This window comes from Conger conger, chromosome 18 (genome assembly GCF_963514075.1).
Source record: "Conger conger chromosome 18, fConCon1.1, whole genome shotgun sequence".
In the NCBI taxonomy this organism is placed as follows: domain Eukaryota; kingdom Metazoa; phylum Chordata; class Actinopteri; order Anguilliformes; family Congridae; genus Conger; species Conger conger.
In genome coordinates, this window is record NC_083777.1 from 30,621,087 (window position 1) to 30,639,094 (window position 18,008).

Consider the following 18,008-nt stretch of genomic DNA (forward strand, 5'->3'; position numbering starts at 1 on the left):
GGTACATGCCTGTTCAAGTTGTTTCCTGATCTTATTGGTGCTCAGTTTGCTGGGAAATGACTTCCACTGTCCATTGCCTGTCTTAACTAGGAGGTGGGATCATTTCTCAATGTGCACATTTCTGACAAATATTTGCCTGGATTATTGTTCGTATAAATTCAATCAGAGTTGGACAGATACCTTGTCGGGTTTGGTCCTTTCATAGGGTTTGTTGACGATGCTGGAAAAAAATGAATATTACCGGTGTGTTCCATTAGGTCACTTACATGATCTCTGTCCGGCTGCAGTACGAGCTTGGCTCCTGCACCGCGATCTTAGTGATGCGTCTCACCGGTTTCACCCATTCGGCCGTTTGTTCGCACGCGCATCTTGGCCGCGGCCCGCCCATTCCTAAGCGAACATAACCAATGACTCCGTCCGGCTCGTCTCCTACGATATCTGTAAACGTTAAAAAACATAAATAAATAAACGGCGGTGGACACAAACTTGCGTTGAAACCGGGTGATGAGGGCTCGTGCCGCAGCCGTCTCCGGCGTCTTACCTCCGCCTGTCCACGCGACCCCGAGGAGGAGCAGCGAGCTGAACACCGCGCAGATTCTGCTGCTGAGCATGATGGAGTGTTGACTGCACGCTGTGCCCGAACAATGTCAGTCTGGTTTCTCTTTCTCGTATATATACTAACACAGACGTTTCCTGAATGCCCACATTCAGCGGAATCGTCGTTTTCTCAGAAAAGCGCTGTTCTAACAGTTTTCTGTTCCGATTGTAACCGCTCCTTTAGGCTTGTTAAGACGCGCAAACATTAACATATCGCCAACTCAATAATAGTAGCGAATAGTTTACCTGTGTGTCATCAGGGCTGTGCTCTGTAATAATTTTGAAATGGATCAAGACTGAGACGAGAGGCTGAGTATGTTTGTATGATCAGTGGCGTAAAGGGTGACTTTTAGAAGATGAGGTGTTTCTTTATTAAACCCTTTCACAGCAGTGTTAAAAACAGCAAAAGGACATGAAGCATGTAACGGCCAACACACTGTAGAATCTTGGCTTTAGATTATTCATTTTTATGCATAAAATAAAAAAATGTAAGTAATCTCAGCAAAGATATCTGGGTAAGTGGAAACATACTTTAATTTCATTGTTGGGTGAACTGCCCCTTTTAAATCCATATAATCAGAGACAAACGCCCCTTCACTTTTGACCCCAAAATTAAATGCAGGAGTGTGATTATGACTAAATAATCACAGTTTGGAAAGAGCCTTTAGCCATGTTCAAGTTGTTTCCTGACCTTATTGGTGCTCAATTTGCTGGGAAATGACTTCCACTGTCCATTGCCTGTCTTAACTAGGAGGTGGGATTATTTTTCAATGTGCACATTTCTGACTAATATTTGCCTGGATTATTGTTAGTATAAATTCAATCAGGGTTGGACAGATACATTGTCGGGTTTGGCCCTTTCATAGGGTATGTTGACGATGCTGAAAAAATGAAAATTACCGGTGTGTTCCATTAGGTCACTTACATGATCTCTGTCCGGCTGCAATACGAGCTTGGCTCGTGCACCGCGATCTTAGTGATGCGTCTCACCGGTTTCACCCATTCGGTCGTTTGTTCGCACGCGCATCTTGGCCTCGGCCCGGCCATTCCTAAACGAACATAATCTATGACTCCGTCCGGCTCGACTCCAACGATATCTGTAAACGTTAAAAAAACATAAATAAATAAACGGCGGTGGACACAAACTTGCGTTGAAACTGGGTGATGAGGGCTCGTGCCGCAGCCGTCTCCGGCGTCTTACCTCCGCCTGTCCACGCGACCCCGAGGAGGAGCAGCGAGCTGAACACTGCGCAGATTCTGCTGCTGAGCATGATGGAGTGAAGACCGCACGCTGTAACCGAACAATGTCAGTCTGGATTCCCTTGCTCCTATATATACTAACGCGGACGTTTCCTGAATGACCATATTTGAACACCGCGCTTTCTGTTCAGATTGTATCAGCCACCGCAGGCTTGTTAAGACGTGCACATGTCCACATATTTTGGATGTTGCCTACCTGCAGCAGGTGGACAATGTTTGGTTTTTTTAATAGTTTTTTTTAAATGGTTTATAATGTCTAAAGAAAATCAATTCAACCTTAGAAGCAAATTGATTCCTAACTGTCCCATCAGGGCTGTGCTCTGTAATAATTGTGAAATGGATCAAGACAAATACAAGAGAGGCTGGATATGTTTGTATGATCATTGCAGTAAAGGGTGACGTTTTAAGAGATGAGGTGTTTGTTGATTAAACCCTTTCACAGCAGTGTTCAATTGAACAGCAGAAGCACATGAAGCATGTAACAGCTGACACACCCAGAATCTTTGCTTTAGATTTTTTAATTTGTATGCATAAAATACAGGTACAAAAATGGCATGTGCATGCAGTGATTAATTTCAGCTTATATTAAAAGGGCAACAGTAAAATAACATAATGACAAGAACAGACCATTCAGCCCTGCAATGCTCACCTTCTTACCACTAGCACGTAAGTACTGCTTAGTTTACATAAAGGCTATATAGTTTCTTGCACCGTATCAAGCCTGGTCTGAAAAAACCCCCAGTGTTCCTGTGCATGTCCTGGCAAGCTATTCCACACGGTGACCACTCTCTCTGTGGGGGAAAAAAAACATTCAAGTATCTGCAGAATTTATCCTCCAGTTCTGCTTCCCGAACTGACCCTGAAGAATCGCCTATAGTTCACTTTGAGGCTTTTAAAATTCATTCAAGGGATTAATAATCAAATCCCTCCTAAGTTTCCTTTTACTAAGCTCAGTATCTTTAGTCTATCCTCATAACCTTTATCTTTTATACATGGAATCAATCTGGTTGCCCTTCTCTGAACCTTTTCCAGCACCCCTATATCTTTCTTATAGTGTGGGCCCCAGAACTGCACGCAGGACTCAGTGTGGTGCAGCAAGGATATCGTATCAGTAGCATGTCTAGAGTATTGTGCTGTATTATGTGTACAATTCTGTGCTCCGTTGATGGCTTGTGTGGTCAGCTTAGTGGATCATCTTCTTACTCCTTAAGCACGTCTTGGATTTTGCTACGTTCATGTCATGGCTGGAAAACGAGATGATGACAACATTATGGTTGTTGATTTATACATTGTTAATGAGAACAAAAAGTAGACATTACAGTTGATCTAATTCAGGGGTTCCCAAAGATTTTTCTGATGTGACTCCAAATGAATGTTCACAAATTTACACAACCCCAACACCCCACCCACACATACATGACCCCAACACCCTACCCCACCCACACACACACACACACATACACACACACACGACCCCAACACCCCACCCACACACACACACGACCCCAACACCCCACCCACACACACACATGACCCCAACACCCCACCCCACCCACACACACACACGACCCCAACAGCCCACACACATGACCCCAACACCCCACCCCACCCACACACACACACGACCCCAACAGCCCACACACATGACCCCAACACCCCACCCACACACACGACCCCAAGACCCCACACACATGACCCCAACACCCCACCCACACACACACAACCCCAACACCCCACCCACACACACACGACCCCAACACCTCACCCACACACACACGACCCCAACACCCCACCCACACACACACGACCCCAACACCCCACCCACACACACACGACCCCAACACCCCATCCACACACACACGACCCCAACACCCCACCCACACACACACACAACCCCAACACCCCACCCACACACACATGACCCCAACACCCCACCCACACACACACGACCCCAACACCCCCCACACACACACTACGCCAACAGCCCCCCACACACACACTACCCCAACACCTCCCACACACACACTACCCCAACACCTCCCACACACACACTACCCCAACACCTCCCACACACACACTACCCCAACACCCCCCACACACACACACGACCCCAACACCCCACCCACACACACGACCCCAACACCCCACCCACACACACGACCCCAACACCCCACCCACACACACACGACCCCAACACCCCACCCACACACACACGACCCCAACACCCCACCCACACACACATGACCCCAACACCCCACCCACACACACACGACCCCAACACCCCCCACACACACACTACCCCAACAGCCCCCCACACACACACTACCCCAACACCCCCACACACACACTACCCCAACACCCCCCACACACACTACCCCAACACCCCCCACACACACTACCCCAACACCCCCCCCCACACACCCACTACCCCAACACCCCCCCCCACACACACTACCCCAACACCCCCCACACACACACTACCCCAACACCCCCCCACACACACACAACCCCAACACCCCACCCACACACACACGACCCCAACACCCCACCCACACACACACGACCCCAACACCCCACCCACACAGACACGACCCCAACACCCCACCCACACACACACAACCCCAACAGCCCACCCACATGCACACACGACCCCAACAGCCCACCCACAGGCACACACGACCCCAACAGCCCACCCATACACACACACACATACACACACACACACACACACACAGCTTGTGCCTGACACCCTTTAGCCACGATTCTACTGGAAATCTACCACAACCTCTCCTGCCTCGTTGCTCTATTATAGCTGGGTTGTTGTAATAATGTTACTCATGTAGTGGCCTACATTCACATATTTTAAAGAGACAAAAATGACATTTTATCTATATTTTATCTCCATTTTACCTCATCCTGAAATCGAGTGATCTAGGGTTTCTAAGAGTTTTGCACAGTGCTGTGGCTCATTACATTTGTAGAATTTCTCGTGTGTGTGCGTGTGCGTGTGCGTGTGCGTGTGCTAGAGTTCCTCTCACCTCTTCCAGCAGTGCTGCAGCTTTTGGCCCTGCTCTGAGTCTGGATCCAGGCACACCTCTCTGTTCCTTTCCACAGTGAGTCTGAAGATGGGAGCAGTTGTACCATCAGGGGCGAACAGACTACTAAAGTGGCATTTCACCCAAAATGAAAGTACAGTATGTTTTCACCGAACCAGAGTATTATCTATCCATCCAGAGTTTCGCTGTGATGCAACACTTTTTCTAGATTTGATTACTTTTTTAGATGCTCCAGAACACTGATGTACTACAACAGAAACCTCTGCTTGATCAGACACAGTTGGCGAGTTCAGGCAGTAGAATAAATGGTTATTGATTTAAAATGTGCATTTCTGAGCTCTCGTGATGTTTCAGTAAGTGTGGTGTTATATTTGGAAAGAGACCTTGCTTTTGAGTTTGAATGTAGATTTTTTGCACATTGATCACCAGAAAAGGAGTGGTCGAGACAGGTCCGTTATATCACGATGAACTGCATTTAAAAAAAGTAGTCAAATCTAAAAAAACAAGTTTGTCATTCCAGCAAAGCCATCTGGGTAAGTGGGAACACACCATCATTTAATTGTTGGGTGAACTGCCCCTTTTAAATCCATATAATCCGAGACAAACGCCCCTTCACTTTTGACCCCAAAATTAAATGCAGGAGTGTGATTATGACTAAATAATCACAGTTTGGAAAGAGCCTTTAGCCATGATCAAATAACTGAAATGCTTGGTGTTTGAATATGGTGGTCCGTCAGAATAGACATTTCGACAGGAAGAAAAAAAAGCCTACGCTGAACACTTGAACACTGTGTTTGGTACATACAGAATATTGTTGAACACCGTTTTTTAACACAATTTTAAAAGCTAAGAACGTAAGACAGTCTAAGGAGGGGAATACAATACAATATGTAACGATATATATATATATATTTAAAAACATTGAAATGAAAATATAAACTGTGAATAAGCAATAAAACATACATCGGAATAAAATTCCACTGAACATTTAGGCCAATGCAACGACAGAGTAGTATCTTGATTGTACCTTTGTGGCACGCAGGTACATGCCTGTTCAAGTTGTTTCCTGATCTTATTGGTGCTCATTTTGCTGGGAAATGACTTCCACTGTCCATTGCCTGTCTTAACTAGGAGGTGGGATCATTTCTCAATGTGCACATTTCTGACAAATATTTGCCTGGATTATTGTTCGTATAAATTCAATCAGAGTTGGACAGATACCTTGTCGGGTTTGGCCCTTTCATAGGGTATGTTGACGATGCTGAAACAATTAATATTACCGGTGTGTTCCATTAGGTCACTTACATGATCTCTGTCCGGCTGCAATACGAGCTTGGCTCCTGCACCGCGATCTTAGTGATGCGTCTCACCGGTTTCACCCATTCGGCCGTTTGTTCGCACGCGCATCTTGGCCGCGGCCCGCCCATTCCTAAGCGAACATAACCAGTGACTCCGTCCGGCTCGACTCCTACGATATCTGTAAACGTTAAAAAAAAACATAAATAAATAAACGGCGGTGGACACAAACTTGCGTTGAAACCGGGTGATGAGGGCTCGTGCCGCAGCCGTCTCCGGCGTCTTACCTCCGCCTGTCCACGCGACCCCGAGGAGGAGCAGCGAGCTGAACACCGCGCAGATTCTGCTGCTGAGCATGATGGAGTGTAGACTGCACGCTGTAACCGAACAATGTCAGTCTGGTTTCCCTTGCTCCTATATATACACTAACACGAACGTTTCCTGATTGCGCATATTCAGCGGAATTGTCGTTTTCTCTGAAAAGCGCTGTTTCAACACAGCTTTCTGTTCCGATTGTTTATCCTCCAGTTCTGCTTCCCGAACTCACCCTGAAGAATCGCATAAAGTTCTCTTTGAGGCTTTTAAAATTCATTCAAGGGATTAATAATCAAATCCCTCCTAAGTTTCCTTTTACGAAGCTCAGTGTCTTTAGTCTATCCTCAGAATCTTTATCTTTTTTTACTTCTCTGAACCTTTTCCAGGACCTCTATATCTTTCTTATATTGTGGTCCCCAGAACTGCACGCAGGACTCAGTGTGGTGCAACAAGCATATCGTATCAGTAGCATGTCTAGAGTATTGTACTGCATGGGATATTGCTGTATTATGTGTACAATTCTGTGTTCCGTTGATGGCTTGTGTGGTCAGCTTAGTGGATCATCTTCTTACTCCTTAAGCACGTCTTGGTTTTTGCTACATTCATGTCATGGCTGGAAAAGAAGATAACATTAATTGTTGATTCATACATTGTTAATGAGACAAAATGTAATGTCTACTTTTTGATCTAATTCAGGGGTTCCCAAACATTTTTCTGATGTGATTTTGCCTACCTGTAGCAGGTGGACAGTGTTTTGTTTATTTATTCATTTATTTTAAATATGATGTATACTTCATTCACCCATAGAAGCAAATTGATTTCTACCTGTATCTCATCAGGGCTGTGCTCTGTAATAATTGTGAAATGGATCAAGACAAATACAAGAGAGGCTGGATATGTTTGTATGATCATTACAGTAAAGGGTGATGTTTTAAGAGATGAGGTGTTTATTGATTAAACCCTTTCACAGCAGTGTTCAATTGAACAGCAGAAGCACATGAAGCATGTAACAGCTGACACACCCAGAATCTTTGCTTTAGATTTTTTTATTTGTATGCATAAAATACAGGTACAAAAATGGCATGTGCATGCAGTGTTTAATTTCAGCTTATATTAAAAGGGCAACAGTAAAATAACATAAGGACAGGAACAGACCATTCAGCCCTGCAATGCTCACCTTTTCTTACCACTAGCACGTAAGTACTGCTTAGTTTACATGAAGCCTATATAGTATCTAGCACCGTATCAAGCCTGGTCTTAAAAAACCCCCAGTGTTCCTGTGCATGTCCTGGCAAGCTATTCCACACGGTGACCACTCTCTCTGTGGGGGAAAAAAAACATCCAAGTATCTGCAGAATTTATCCTCCAGTTCTGCTTCCCGAACTGACCCTGAAGAATCGCCTATAGTTCACTTTGAGGCTTTTAAAATTCATTCAAGGGATTAATAATGAAACCCCTCCTGAGTTTCCTTTTACTAAGCTCAGTATCTTTAGTCTATCCTCATAACCTTTATCTTTTATACATGGAATCAATCTGGTTGCCCTTCTCTGAACCTTTTCCAGCACCCCTATATCTTTCTTATAGTGTGGGCCCCAGAACTGCACGCAGGACTCAGTGTGGTGCAGCAAGGATATCGTATCAGTAGCATGTCTAGAGTATTGTGCTGTATTATGTGTACAATTCTGTGCTCCGTTGATGGCTTGTGTGGTCAGCTTAGTGGATCATCTTCTTACTCCTTAAGCACGTCTTGGTTTTTGCTACGTTCATGTCATGGCTGGAAAACGAGATGATGACAACATTATGGTTGTTGATTTATACATTGTTAATGAGAACAAAAAGTAGACATTACAGTTGATCTAATTCAGGGGTTCCCAAAGATTTTTCTGATGTGACTCCAAATGAATGTTCACAAATTTACACAACCCCAACACCCCACCCGCACATACATGACCCCAACACCCTACCCCACCCACACACACACACGACCCCAACACCCCACACACACACACATACACACACACACGACCCCAACACCCCACCCACACACACACACGACCCCAACACCCCACCCACACACACACATGACCCCAACACCCCACCCCACCCACACACACACACACGACCCCAACACCCCACACACATGACCCCAACACCCCACACACATGGTGCCTGACACACTTTAGCCACGATTATACTGGAAATCTACCACAACCTCTCCTGCCTCGTTGCTTTATTATAGCTGGGTTGTTGTAATAATGTTACTCATGTAGTGGCCTACATTCACATATTTTAAAGAGACAAAAATGACATTTTATCTATATTTTATCTCCATTTTACCTCATCCTGAAATCGAGTGATCTAGGGTTTCTAAGAGTTTTGCACAGTGCTGTGGCTCATTACATTTGTCGAATTTCTCGTGTGTGTGTGTGTGTGTGTGTGTGTGTGTGTGTGTGTGTGTGTGTGTGTGTGTGTGTGTGTGTGTGTGTGTGTGTGTGTGTGTGTGTGTGTGTGTGTGTGTGTGTGTGTGTGTGTGTGTGTGTGTGGGTGTGTGTGTGTGTGTGTGTGCGCGTGCGTGCTAGAGTTCCTCTCACCTCTTCCAGCAGTGCTGCAGCTTTTGGCCCTGCTCCGAGTCTGGATCCAGGCACACCTCTCTGTTCCCTTCCACAGTGAGTCTGAAGATGGGAGCAGTTGTACCATCAGGGGCGAACAGACTACTAAAGTGGCATTTCACCCAAAATGAAAGTACAGTATGTTTTCACTGAACCAGAGTATTATCTATCCATCCAGAGTTTCGCTGTGATGCAACACTTTTTCTAGATTTGATTACTTTTTTAGATGCTCCAGAACACTGATGTACTACAACAGAAACCTCTGCTTAATCAGACACAGTTGGCGAGTTCAGGCAGTAGAATAAATGGTTATTGATTTAAAATGTGCATTTTTGAGCTCTCGTGATGTTCGTGAGTAGGTGTGGTGTTATATTTGGAAAGAGACCTTGCTGTTGAGTTGGAATGTACATTTGTGGTGCTTTGATAACCAGAAAAGAAGTGATCTACACAGGTCCGTTATATCACAATGAACTGCATTTAAAAAGTAGTCAAATCTTTAAAAAAAACGTGAATTGTGAATAAGCAATATAACATAGATCGGAATAAAATTCCACTGAATGTTCAAGCCACTGCAACGACAGAGTAGTATCTTGATTGTACCTTTGTGGCACGCAGGTACATGCCTGTTCAAGTTGTTTCCTGACCTTATTGGTGCTCAGTTTGCTGGGAAATGACTTCCACTGTCCATTGCCTGTCTTAACTAGGAGGTGGGATCATTTCTCAATGTGTACATTTCTGACTCATTTTTGCCAAGATTATTGTGAGTATAAATTCAATCAGAGTTGGACAGATACATTGTCGGGTTTGGTCCTTTCATAGGGCATGTTGACGATGCTGAAACAATGAATATTACCGGTGTGTTCCATTAGGTCACTTACATGATCTCTGTCCGGCTGCAATACCAGCTTGGCTCCTGAACCGCGATCTTAGTGATGCGTCTCACCGGTTTCACCCATTCGGCCGTTTGCACGCACTCGCATCTTGGCCGCCACCCGGGCATGCCGGCTTCACCATAATCAATGACTCCATCCGGCTCGACTCCTATAATATCTGTAAACGTTAAAAAAAAACATAAATAAATAAACGGCGGTGGACACAAACTTGCGTTGAACCCGGGTGATGAGAGCTCGTGCCGCAGCCGTCTCCGGCGTCTTACCTCCGCCTGTCCACGCGACCCCGAGGAGGAGCAGCGAGCTGAACACTGCGCAGATTCTGCTGCTGGGCATGATGGAGTGTTGACTGCACGCTGTAACCGAACAATGTCAGTCTGGTTTCCCTTGCTCCTATATATACATTAACACGAACGTTTCCTGATTGCGCATATTCAGCGGAATTGTCGTTTTCTCAGAAAAGCGCTGTTTCAACACAGCTTTCTGTTCCGATTGTTTATCCTCCAGTTCTGCTTCCCGAACTCACCCTGAAGAATCGCATATAGTTCCCTTTGAGGCTTTTAAAATTCATTCAAGGGATTAATAATCAAATCCCTCCTAAGTTTCCTTTTACTAAGCTCAGTGTCTTTAGTCTATCCTCAGAATCTTTATCTTTTTTTACTTCTCTGAACCTTTTCCAGGACCTCTATATCTTTCTTATAGTGTGGTCCCCAGAACTGCATGCAGGACTCAGTGTGGTGCAACAAGCATATCGTATCAGTAGCATGTCTAGAGTATTGTGCTGCATGGGATATTGCTGTATTATGTGTACAATTCTGTGTTCCGTTGATGGCTTGTTTGGTCAGCTTAGTGGATTGTCTTCCTCCTTAAGCACGTCTTGGTTTTTGCTACATTCATGTCATGGCTGGAAAAGAAGATAACATTAATTGTTGATTCATACATTGTTAATGAGACCAAAAAGTAGACATTACATTTTATCTAATTCAGGGGTTCCCAAACATTTTTCTGATGTGACTCCAAATGAATGTTCACAAACTTCCCCCCAACACCCCTCCCACACAGACGACCCCAAAACCCCACCCACAAACGCACACGACCGCAACACCCCACCCACACATGACTGCAACACCCCACCCACACACACACACACACACACACACACACACACGACCCCAACACCTCACACACACACACACACACACACACACACACACACACACACACACACACACACACACACACACACACACACACACACACACAGGGGTGACATGACTCAGGCAGTAAGAGCAGTCGTCTGGCAGTCGGAGGGTTGCCGGTTCGATCCCCCGCCCGGGCTGTGTTGAAGTGTCCCTGAGCAAGACACCTAACCCCCAAATGCTTCTGAGGAGCTGGTCGGTGCCTTGCATGGCAGCCAATCGCCGTCGGTGTGTGAGTGTGTGTATGAATGGGTGAATGAGAAGCATCAATTGTACAGCGCTTTGGATAAGGCGCTATATAAATGCCAGCCATTTACCATTTACACATATTGTGCCTGACACCCTTTAGCCAGGACTATACTGGAAATCTACCACAACCTCTCCTGCCTCGTTGCTCTATTATAGCTGGGTTGTTGTAATAATGTAGTGGCCTACATTCACATATTTTAAAGAGACAAAAATGACATTTTATCTATCTTTTATCTGCATTTTACCTCATCCTGAAATCGAGTGATCTAGGGTTTCTAAGAGTTTTGCACAGTGCTGTGTCTCATTACATTTGTAGAATTTCTCGTGTGTGTGTGTGTGTGTGTGTGTGTGTGTGTGTGTGTGTGTGTGCGTGTGCTAGAGTTCCTCTCACCTCTTCCAGCAGTGCTGCAGCTTTTGGCCCTGCTCCAAGTCTGGATCCAGGCACACCTCTCTGTTCTCTTCCACAGTGAGTCTGAAGATGGGAGCAGTTGTACCATCAGGGGTGAACAGACTGTACGAAAGTGGCATTTCACCCAAAAGTGAAATGAAAATACAGTATGTTTTCACCGACCCAGAGTATTTTCTATCCATCCAGAGAGTTTCGCTGTGATGCAACAATTTTTCTCGATTTGATTACGACAGCAGAAATCTCTGCTTGAGTAGACGCATTTGGCAAGTTCAGGCAGCAGAAGAAATCGTTCCTGATTTAAAATGTGCGTTTTTGAGCTCTTGTGATGTTCCTGAGTGTTACATTTGGAGTGGAAGTGTGGCATTATATTTGGAAGCAGACCTTGCTTTTGAATTTGAATGTACATTTTTCGCACATTGATCACCAGAAAAGGAGTGGTCGAGACAGGTCCATTATATCACGATGAACTGCATCTAAAAGAAATAGTCAAACCTAAAAAAACATGTGTCATCTCAGCAAGGCCATCTGGGTAAGTGGGAACACACCATAATTTAATTGTTGGGTGAACTGCCCCTTTTAAATCCATATAATCAGAGACGAACGCCCCTTCACCTTTGACCTCTCAGTGTGGGACATGCCTGTTCGAGTGGTTTCCTGACCTTATTGGTGCTCACTTTGATCAATCCCTTTCACTGCAGTGTTAAAAGCACACAAAGCAACAATCCGACACTCTTTGCTTTAGATTTTTTATTTGTTTTCGTTTTACATAAAACACAGGTACAAAAATAGCGCATGCAGTGCATCATTTCAGTTTGTATTAAAAGAGCAACATTGACCTGTGTGGAGCACGAGGCTACATGGGATATTATACATGGAATCAATCTGGTTGCCCTTCTCTGAACCTTTTCCAGCACCCCTATATCTTTCTCATATTGTGGTCCCCAGAACTGCATGCAGGACTCAGTGAGGTGCAACAAGCATATTGTATCAGTAGCATGTCTAGAGTATTGTACTGCAGGGGATATTGCTGTATTATGTGTACAATTCTGTGCTCCGTTGATGGCTTGTGTGGTCAGCTTAGTGGATCGTCTTCTTCCTCCTTAAGCACGTCTTGGTTTTTGCTACGTTCATGTCATAGCTGGAAAACAATAAGGGAAAAAACATTAAGGCTGTTCATTTATACTCGCCGCAGGTGTTAAAGCTGTACAGTGTGATTTAGACTTGTTGCTGGGCCCTTGAGCAATCAAACTACTATAACTGCTGATTTTATTATTTGGATTTCTTTCCATTTCTTTTCCCAAGTCTTAAGTGAGCACATACATGATATTAAATACTTATTCTGTTGTTTTTTTAAGATAATTCTAAAAAACTGTATGAATAAAATAATATTATTTGAGGTTTTTCAGAGCAATGTCAATACTAATGGAAATGAAGTTCAATGACAGGAGGCACTGCTTTCCCTCGGATAAACTAATCTCTGTACTGGCTCCCTCTTGTTGGGGGAGTGACGGTGATCGCTAGAAACCACGCTGATGCACTTTGTTTAATAAAAAGGAAAATTTCAATGGAGTTCATTATGAGGGCTTTTTAGTGGGATTTTCCCACTAGATGGCAGTGTTGGCTACTGAGCACCAATCCTGAAACAAACGCGCCTGTCATATAAAACCGTATCATCGTGCACTGTAAAACATGCTATTGACATTGTTCAAGAGAATACAGACGATTATTTCAGTTTATGCAATTTCACACCGTATTGTGGCTGTGTCTTTCGCGATTCTGGGTAATGAGGGAAATGATATGAAAATGTACGTTGTCAGATTTCAACATCCAGTAATTGTTTATTTTAAAATTTCGAGGGGTGTCTCGGTGGCGCAGCCTGTAGAGCACTGACCGCATGCTCATTGCAAAATATCTTTAAAAAAAATAATAAAATTTTGAGTGGTGTGGTGCACAGTCTCCTTCGCATTTTTGTCCTGAACATATTGGTCATTACATTTCCAACATGTGTGCATTCAGCGGTGTGTAGAGATGCATATTTAAACGTATGAATTGTGCGGTGTTAATTCGCTGGCTCGCTTGAGGACCAGTTCGACTCGCGGCCTGACTTGGGGTGTTGTGCCGCGGACGACTTTGTGAGATCTCTCTTCTGAATGCAGTCAGTTGCTGGAGTTCCTCTCACCTCTTCCAGCAGTGCTGCAGCCTTTGGCCCTGCTCCGAGTCTGGATCCAGGCACACCTCTCTGTTCCCTTCCACAGTGAGTCTGAAGATGGGAGCAGTTGCACCGTCAGAAACAAACACGCTGTACTAAAGTGGTAGCAGCCAGGATGGTGAGGACCTGGGGCTCATTCCAATCACTTATTTTTCTTTTACTTGGGAACTCCCAATCTTTCCTTTTGAGCAAGAAAACATCAGCGCATCGTTTCTGGAAAACCTGACGTGTAAATAATTAACCTGTGGATCCATCTCTCCCCCGTCTGCCACGTCAACTGACATTTGAAGGTGCAAGGACATTCCATTTGGCTAATTCAGCAAATTGATTTCCCTGTCTTCATTCCTTTGTCTTGCCACTTTTCCTAGCCTCTCCCGATTGGCAGAACTAGGAGTAGATACAGAAGCAAGAGAGAGGATGGGAATGAGTGGCTGGGAGGTTTCAGCCTCGATTCTCACGTAGAGCACTGCTGCTGTGCCTCCGATCAACCTGCCTGACCTCAAGTTGCATTACATTACATTATTGGCATTTGGCAGACGCTCTTATCCAGAGCAACGTACAGTTGATGAGACTAAGCAGGAGACAATCTTGCAATGGGGTTAAGGGCCTTGCTCAAGGGCCCAACGGCTTTGTGGCTACACCGGGATTAGAACCACCAACCATGTGTGTCCCAGTCCTTTACCTTAACCACTACGCTACAGGCCGCCCTGACTGCATTAGTACAGTCAGGTCCATAAATATTGGGACATCAACACAATTCTCCTCTTTTTGGCTTTATACACCACCACAATGGATTAGAAATGAAACGAACAAGATGTGCTTTAACTGCAGACATTCAGCTTTAATTTGAGGGTATTTACATCCAAGTCAGGTGAACGGTGTAGGAATTACAACTGTTTCTATATGTGCCTCCCACTTTTTAAGGGACCAAAAGTAATGGGACAATTGGCTGCTCAGCTGTTCCATGGCCAGGTGTGTGTTATTCCCTCATTATCTAATTTACAAGGAGCAGATAAAAGGTCTAGAGTTCATTTCAAGTGTGCTATTTGCATTTGGAATCTGTTGCTGTCAACTCTCAATATGAGATCCAAAGAGCTGTCACTATCAGTGAAGCAAGCCATCAGTAGGCTGAAAAATCTAAACAAACCCATCAGAGAGATGGCAGAAACATTAGGTGTGGAACATTCTTAAAAAGAAAGAACGCACCGGTGAGCTCAACAACACCAAAAGACCCGGAAGACCACGGAAAACAACTGTGGTGGATGACAGAAGATTTATTTCCCTGGTGAAGAAAAACCCCTTCACAACAGTTGGCCAGATCAAGAACACTCTCCAGGAGGTAGGTGTATGTGTGTCAGTCAACAATCAAGAGAAGACTGAGTGAATACAGAGGGTTCACCACAAGATGTAAACCATTGGTGAGCCTCAAAAACAGGAAGACCAGATTAGAGTTTGCCAAACAACATCTAAAAAAGCCTACAGTTCTGGAACAACATCCTATGGACAGATGAGACAAAGATCAACTTGTACCAGAATGATGGGAAGAGAAGAGTATGGAGAAGGAAAGGAACTGCTCATGATCCAAAACATACCATCTCATCAGAGAAGCATGGTGGTGGTAGTGTCATGGCGTGGGCATGTATGGCTGCCAATGGAACTGGTTCCCTTGTATTTATTGATAATGTGACTGCTGACAAAAGCAGCAGGATGAATTCTGAAGTGTTTCGGGCAATATTATCTGCTCATAATCAGCCAAATGCTTCAGAACTCATTGGACGGCGCTTCACAGTGCAGATGGACAATGACCCGAAGCATACTGCAAAAGCAACCAAAGAGTTTTTTAAGGCTAAGAAGTGGAATGTTATGCAATGGCCAAGTCAATCACCTTACCTGAATCCGATTGAACATGCAATTCACTTGCTGAACACAAAACTGAAGGGAAAATGCCCCAAGAACAAGCAGGATCTGAAGGCCTGGCAGAGCATCACCAGGGATGAAACCCAGCGTCTGGTGATGTCTATGCATTCCAGACTTCAGGCTGTAATTGACTGCAAAGGATTTGCAACCAAGTATTAAAAAGTGAAAGTTTGATTTCTGATTGTTAGTTTGTCCCATTACTTTTGGTCCCTTAAAAAGTGCGAGGCACATATACAAACTGTTGTAATTCCTACACCATTCACTTGGATATAAATACCCTCAAATTAAAGCTGAAAGTTTGCAGTTAAAGCACATCTTGTTCGTTTCATTTCAAATCCATTGTGGTGGTGTATAGAGCCAAAAATATGAGAATTGTGTCGATGTCCCAATATTTATGGACCTGACTATCTCTTGAGTACAGCTTCTGTTAACTGCGTGTAATGCAGAGACAGGCTGCTCTTAATCCAGTGCAACTGGCGACAGTGTCTGCTCAATCAGGATTGGATAAGAGTCTGTATTCAATCCTTGACCTTTGACCCCCCTACACTGAGAAAGAAAATTATGAAAGGGTGCCTAAAAAGGTGCAAATGCTTGCCACTGGGGTGGTACCCTCTAGGTATGTAACATTGTGCCCTTAACCAGCAATACATAATTCATTTGTACCTTTTTACTAGTACCCATGTCGAAGATTATTGTACTTTCATTCACAAACAAGAATGTACCTCTGGAGTTCTGAGAGTGGGGGATTCTTTCATCACCTTATCCAGTCCACCTTCATTTGACTGTATGCATTTGGCTCAAGCTCAATACTGCTTTTGGTCCACGCTGAACACTAAGAAGCTGCAGTGTTTTACAGCCAGACATATCGACTGTCCTCAAGTGTCGAGTAGCCCAAATATATCAAATAAATACAACTTAGGTATCGTTTCTGGTAAACGTTTTGACAAAAACGGCAGGTGTGAATTTCATGTCTTGGTGGCAAGCAGTTGCATGTCTGTAGACTCTGCTTCCATGATCTCAGTGGTTCTCAGTTTGCGGGGAAATTACTTTCTCACACAGAAGATAACAATGTGCATGCCTTAACTAGACTGAGCAGGGCAAAGGGCCAAAACTACGGATGCTAACCCCTGACGTTACGCATCCCTGTGAATTAGCGATCGTTTCTCATTCATGACACCTGTGCCTGTCACGAAACAAGCCTCCGCAAGTTACAACAACTCGCTATTAATGAAGATTGGACAGTTACTTAGCAGCTGAATTGCGCTTTAATCATTGCCATTATTGTAGATTACTAATAAGCAAGTCATGCGAGCGTCACTTCCAGTAGGCTTCCGTAATATTGGCAAAGTGAAGCGATCAACTATATGCCACTTACATGATCTGCGTCTCGCTGCAAAGTGCATTCTTCTGTTGCACTGTGATATCAGTGATACGCTTCGGATGCACCAAGTGTGCTTTTCCCACACACGGGCATCTACCCCGCACGGTCATCGCGGTGGCAGCGTTATCTGTGAACGGACAAAAGGTAAATAAACGGCGGTACACCACACGCGTCGAAACCAGGTGGTTTCACGACCGCAGCCGTCACATAGTGTACAACTTACCCCCGCCTGACCCCGCGAACCAAAGAAGCAGCAGCAGCCAGCTGAAAACTGCGCAGGATTTTCTAGCATGCATGGCAGGCTCTGCAAGAACAAGAACGTCTGTCTGGATTTGATTTCTCCGAGATGGTAATACAAGGCGCTTCCTGAATGACCATATCCAGCAGATTCACTATTATCACATGATTTACGGAAAATCGTTAACGTTTCGAGTCTTGCTCAGTAACGGCCACCGCAGGCTTGCTAAGACACGCACATTTCCACACACATTTGTGACTAACCTGTGACAGCCAGACCCTATAGATTTATTCCCAGGAAAAGCGTGAGAGGCACTCTGCAAATAAAATTGACTTTGGACATGATTTGGAAATTGTCAATGTCTTAGTGTCTAACCCGCTTAG

At 44.6% G+C, this 18,008-nt stretch overlaps 4 protein-coding genes across 6 annotated transcripts in view; 1 reads left to right on the forward strand and 3 right to left on the reverse strand.

The window, feature by feature from the left end:
• Positions 1–6,629, reverse strand: part of LOC133117927 (growth-regulated alpha protein-like) — a 30,475-nt gene extending 23,846 nt beyond the window's left edge. Inside the window, exons 1-4 of one of the 2 annotated variants that reach the window (XM_061227449.1) lie at positions 6,497–6,629; positions 6,219–6,390; positions 4,896–4,976; positions 2,360–3,101 (exon numbers count right to left, since the gene is read on the reverse strand). In XM_061227449.1, the coding sequence (XP_061083433.1) occupies positions 3,041–3,101; positions 4,896–4,976; positions 6,219–6,390; positions 6,497–6,566 (384 nt within the window). In that variant the 5' untranslated portion in view covers positions 6,567–6,629 and the 3' untranslated portion in view covers positions 2,360–3,040. Of the gene's footprint in view, positions 1–2,359; positions 3,102–4,895; positions 4,977–6,218; positions 6,391–6,496 lie in introns of those variants that run through there. The other variant, XM_061227448.1, reaches the window with a different exon arrangement.
• rassf4a (Ras association domain family member 4a) overlaps positions 1–18,008 on the forward strand; it is an 84,399-nt gene that overhangs the window by 32,848 nt on the left and 33,543 nt on the right. The window lies entirely within an intron of this gene.
• Positions 7,555–11,998, reverse strand: LOC133118461 (C-X-C motif chemokine 5-like). 2 transcript variants are annotated; one of them, XM_061228489.1, is made up of 5 exons: positions 11,863–11,998; positions 10,290–10,927; positions 10,012–10,183; positions 9,116–9,196; positions 7,555–8,298 (listed from the first exon to the last, which is right to left on the reverse strand). In XM_061228489.1, exons 2-5 carry the CDS (start codon positions 10,357–10,359, stop codon positions 8,238–8,240), a joined length of 384 nt encoding a protein of 127 aa, XP_061084473.1. In that variant the 5' UTR covers positions 10,360–10,927; positions 11,863–11,998; the 3' UTR covers positions 7,555–8,237. The 2 variants fall into 2 exon arrangements, with proteins under 2 accessions (XP_061084473.1, XP_061084474.1); XM_061228490.1 differs by lacking the exon at positions 11,863–11,998 and having other exon boundaries at positions 10,290–11,050.
• Positions 12,613–17,762, reverse strand: LOC133118706 (growth-regulated alpha protein-like). Its single transcript, XM_061228864.1, has 4 exons — positions 17,611–17,762; positions 17,382–17,514; positions 14,060–14,140; positions 12,613–13,018 (listed from the first exon to the last, which is right to left on the reverse strand). The coding sequence occupies exons 1-4, from the start codon at positions 17,681–17,683 to the stop codon at positions 12,958–12,960; spliced, it is 348 nt and encodes a 115-aa protein (XP_061084848.1). The 5' UTR covers positions 17,684–17,762; the 3' UTR covers positions 12,613–12,957.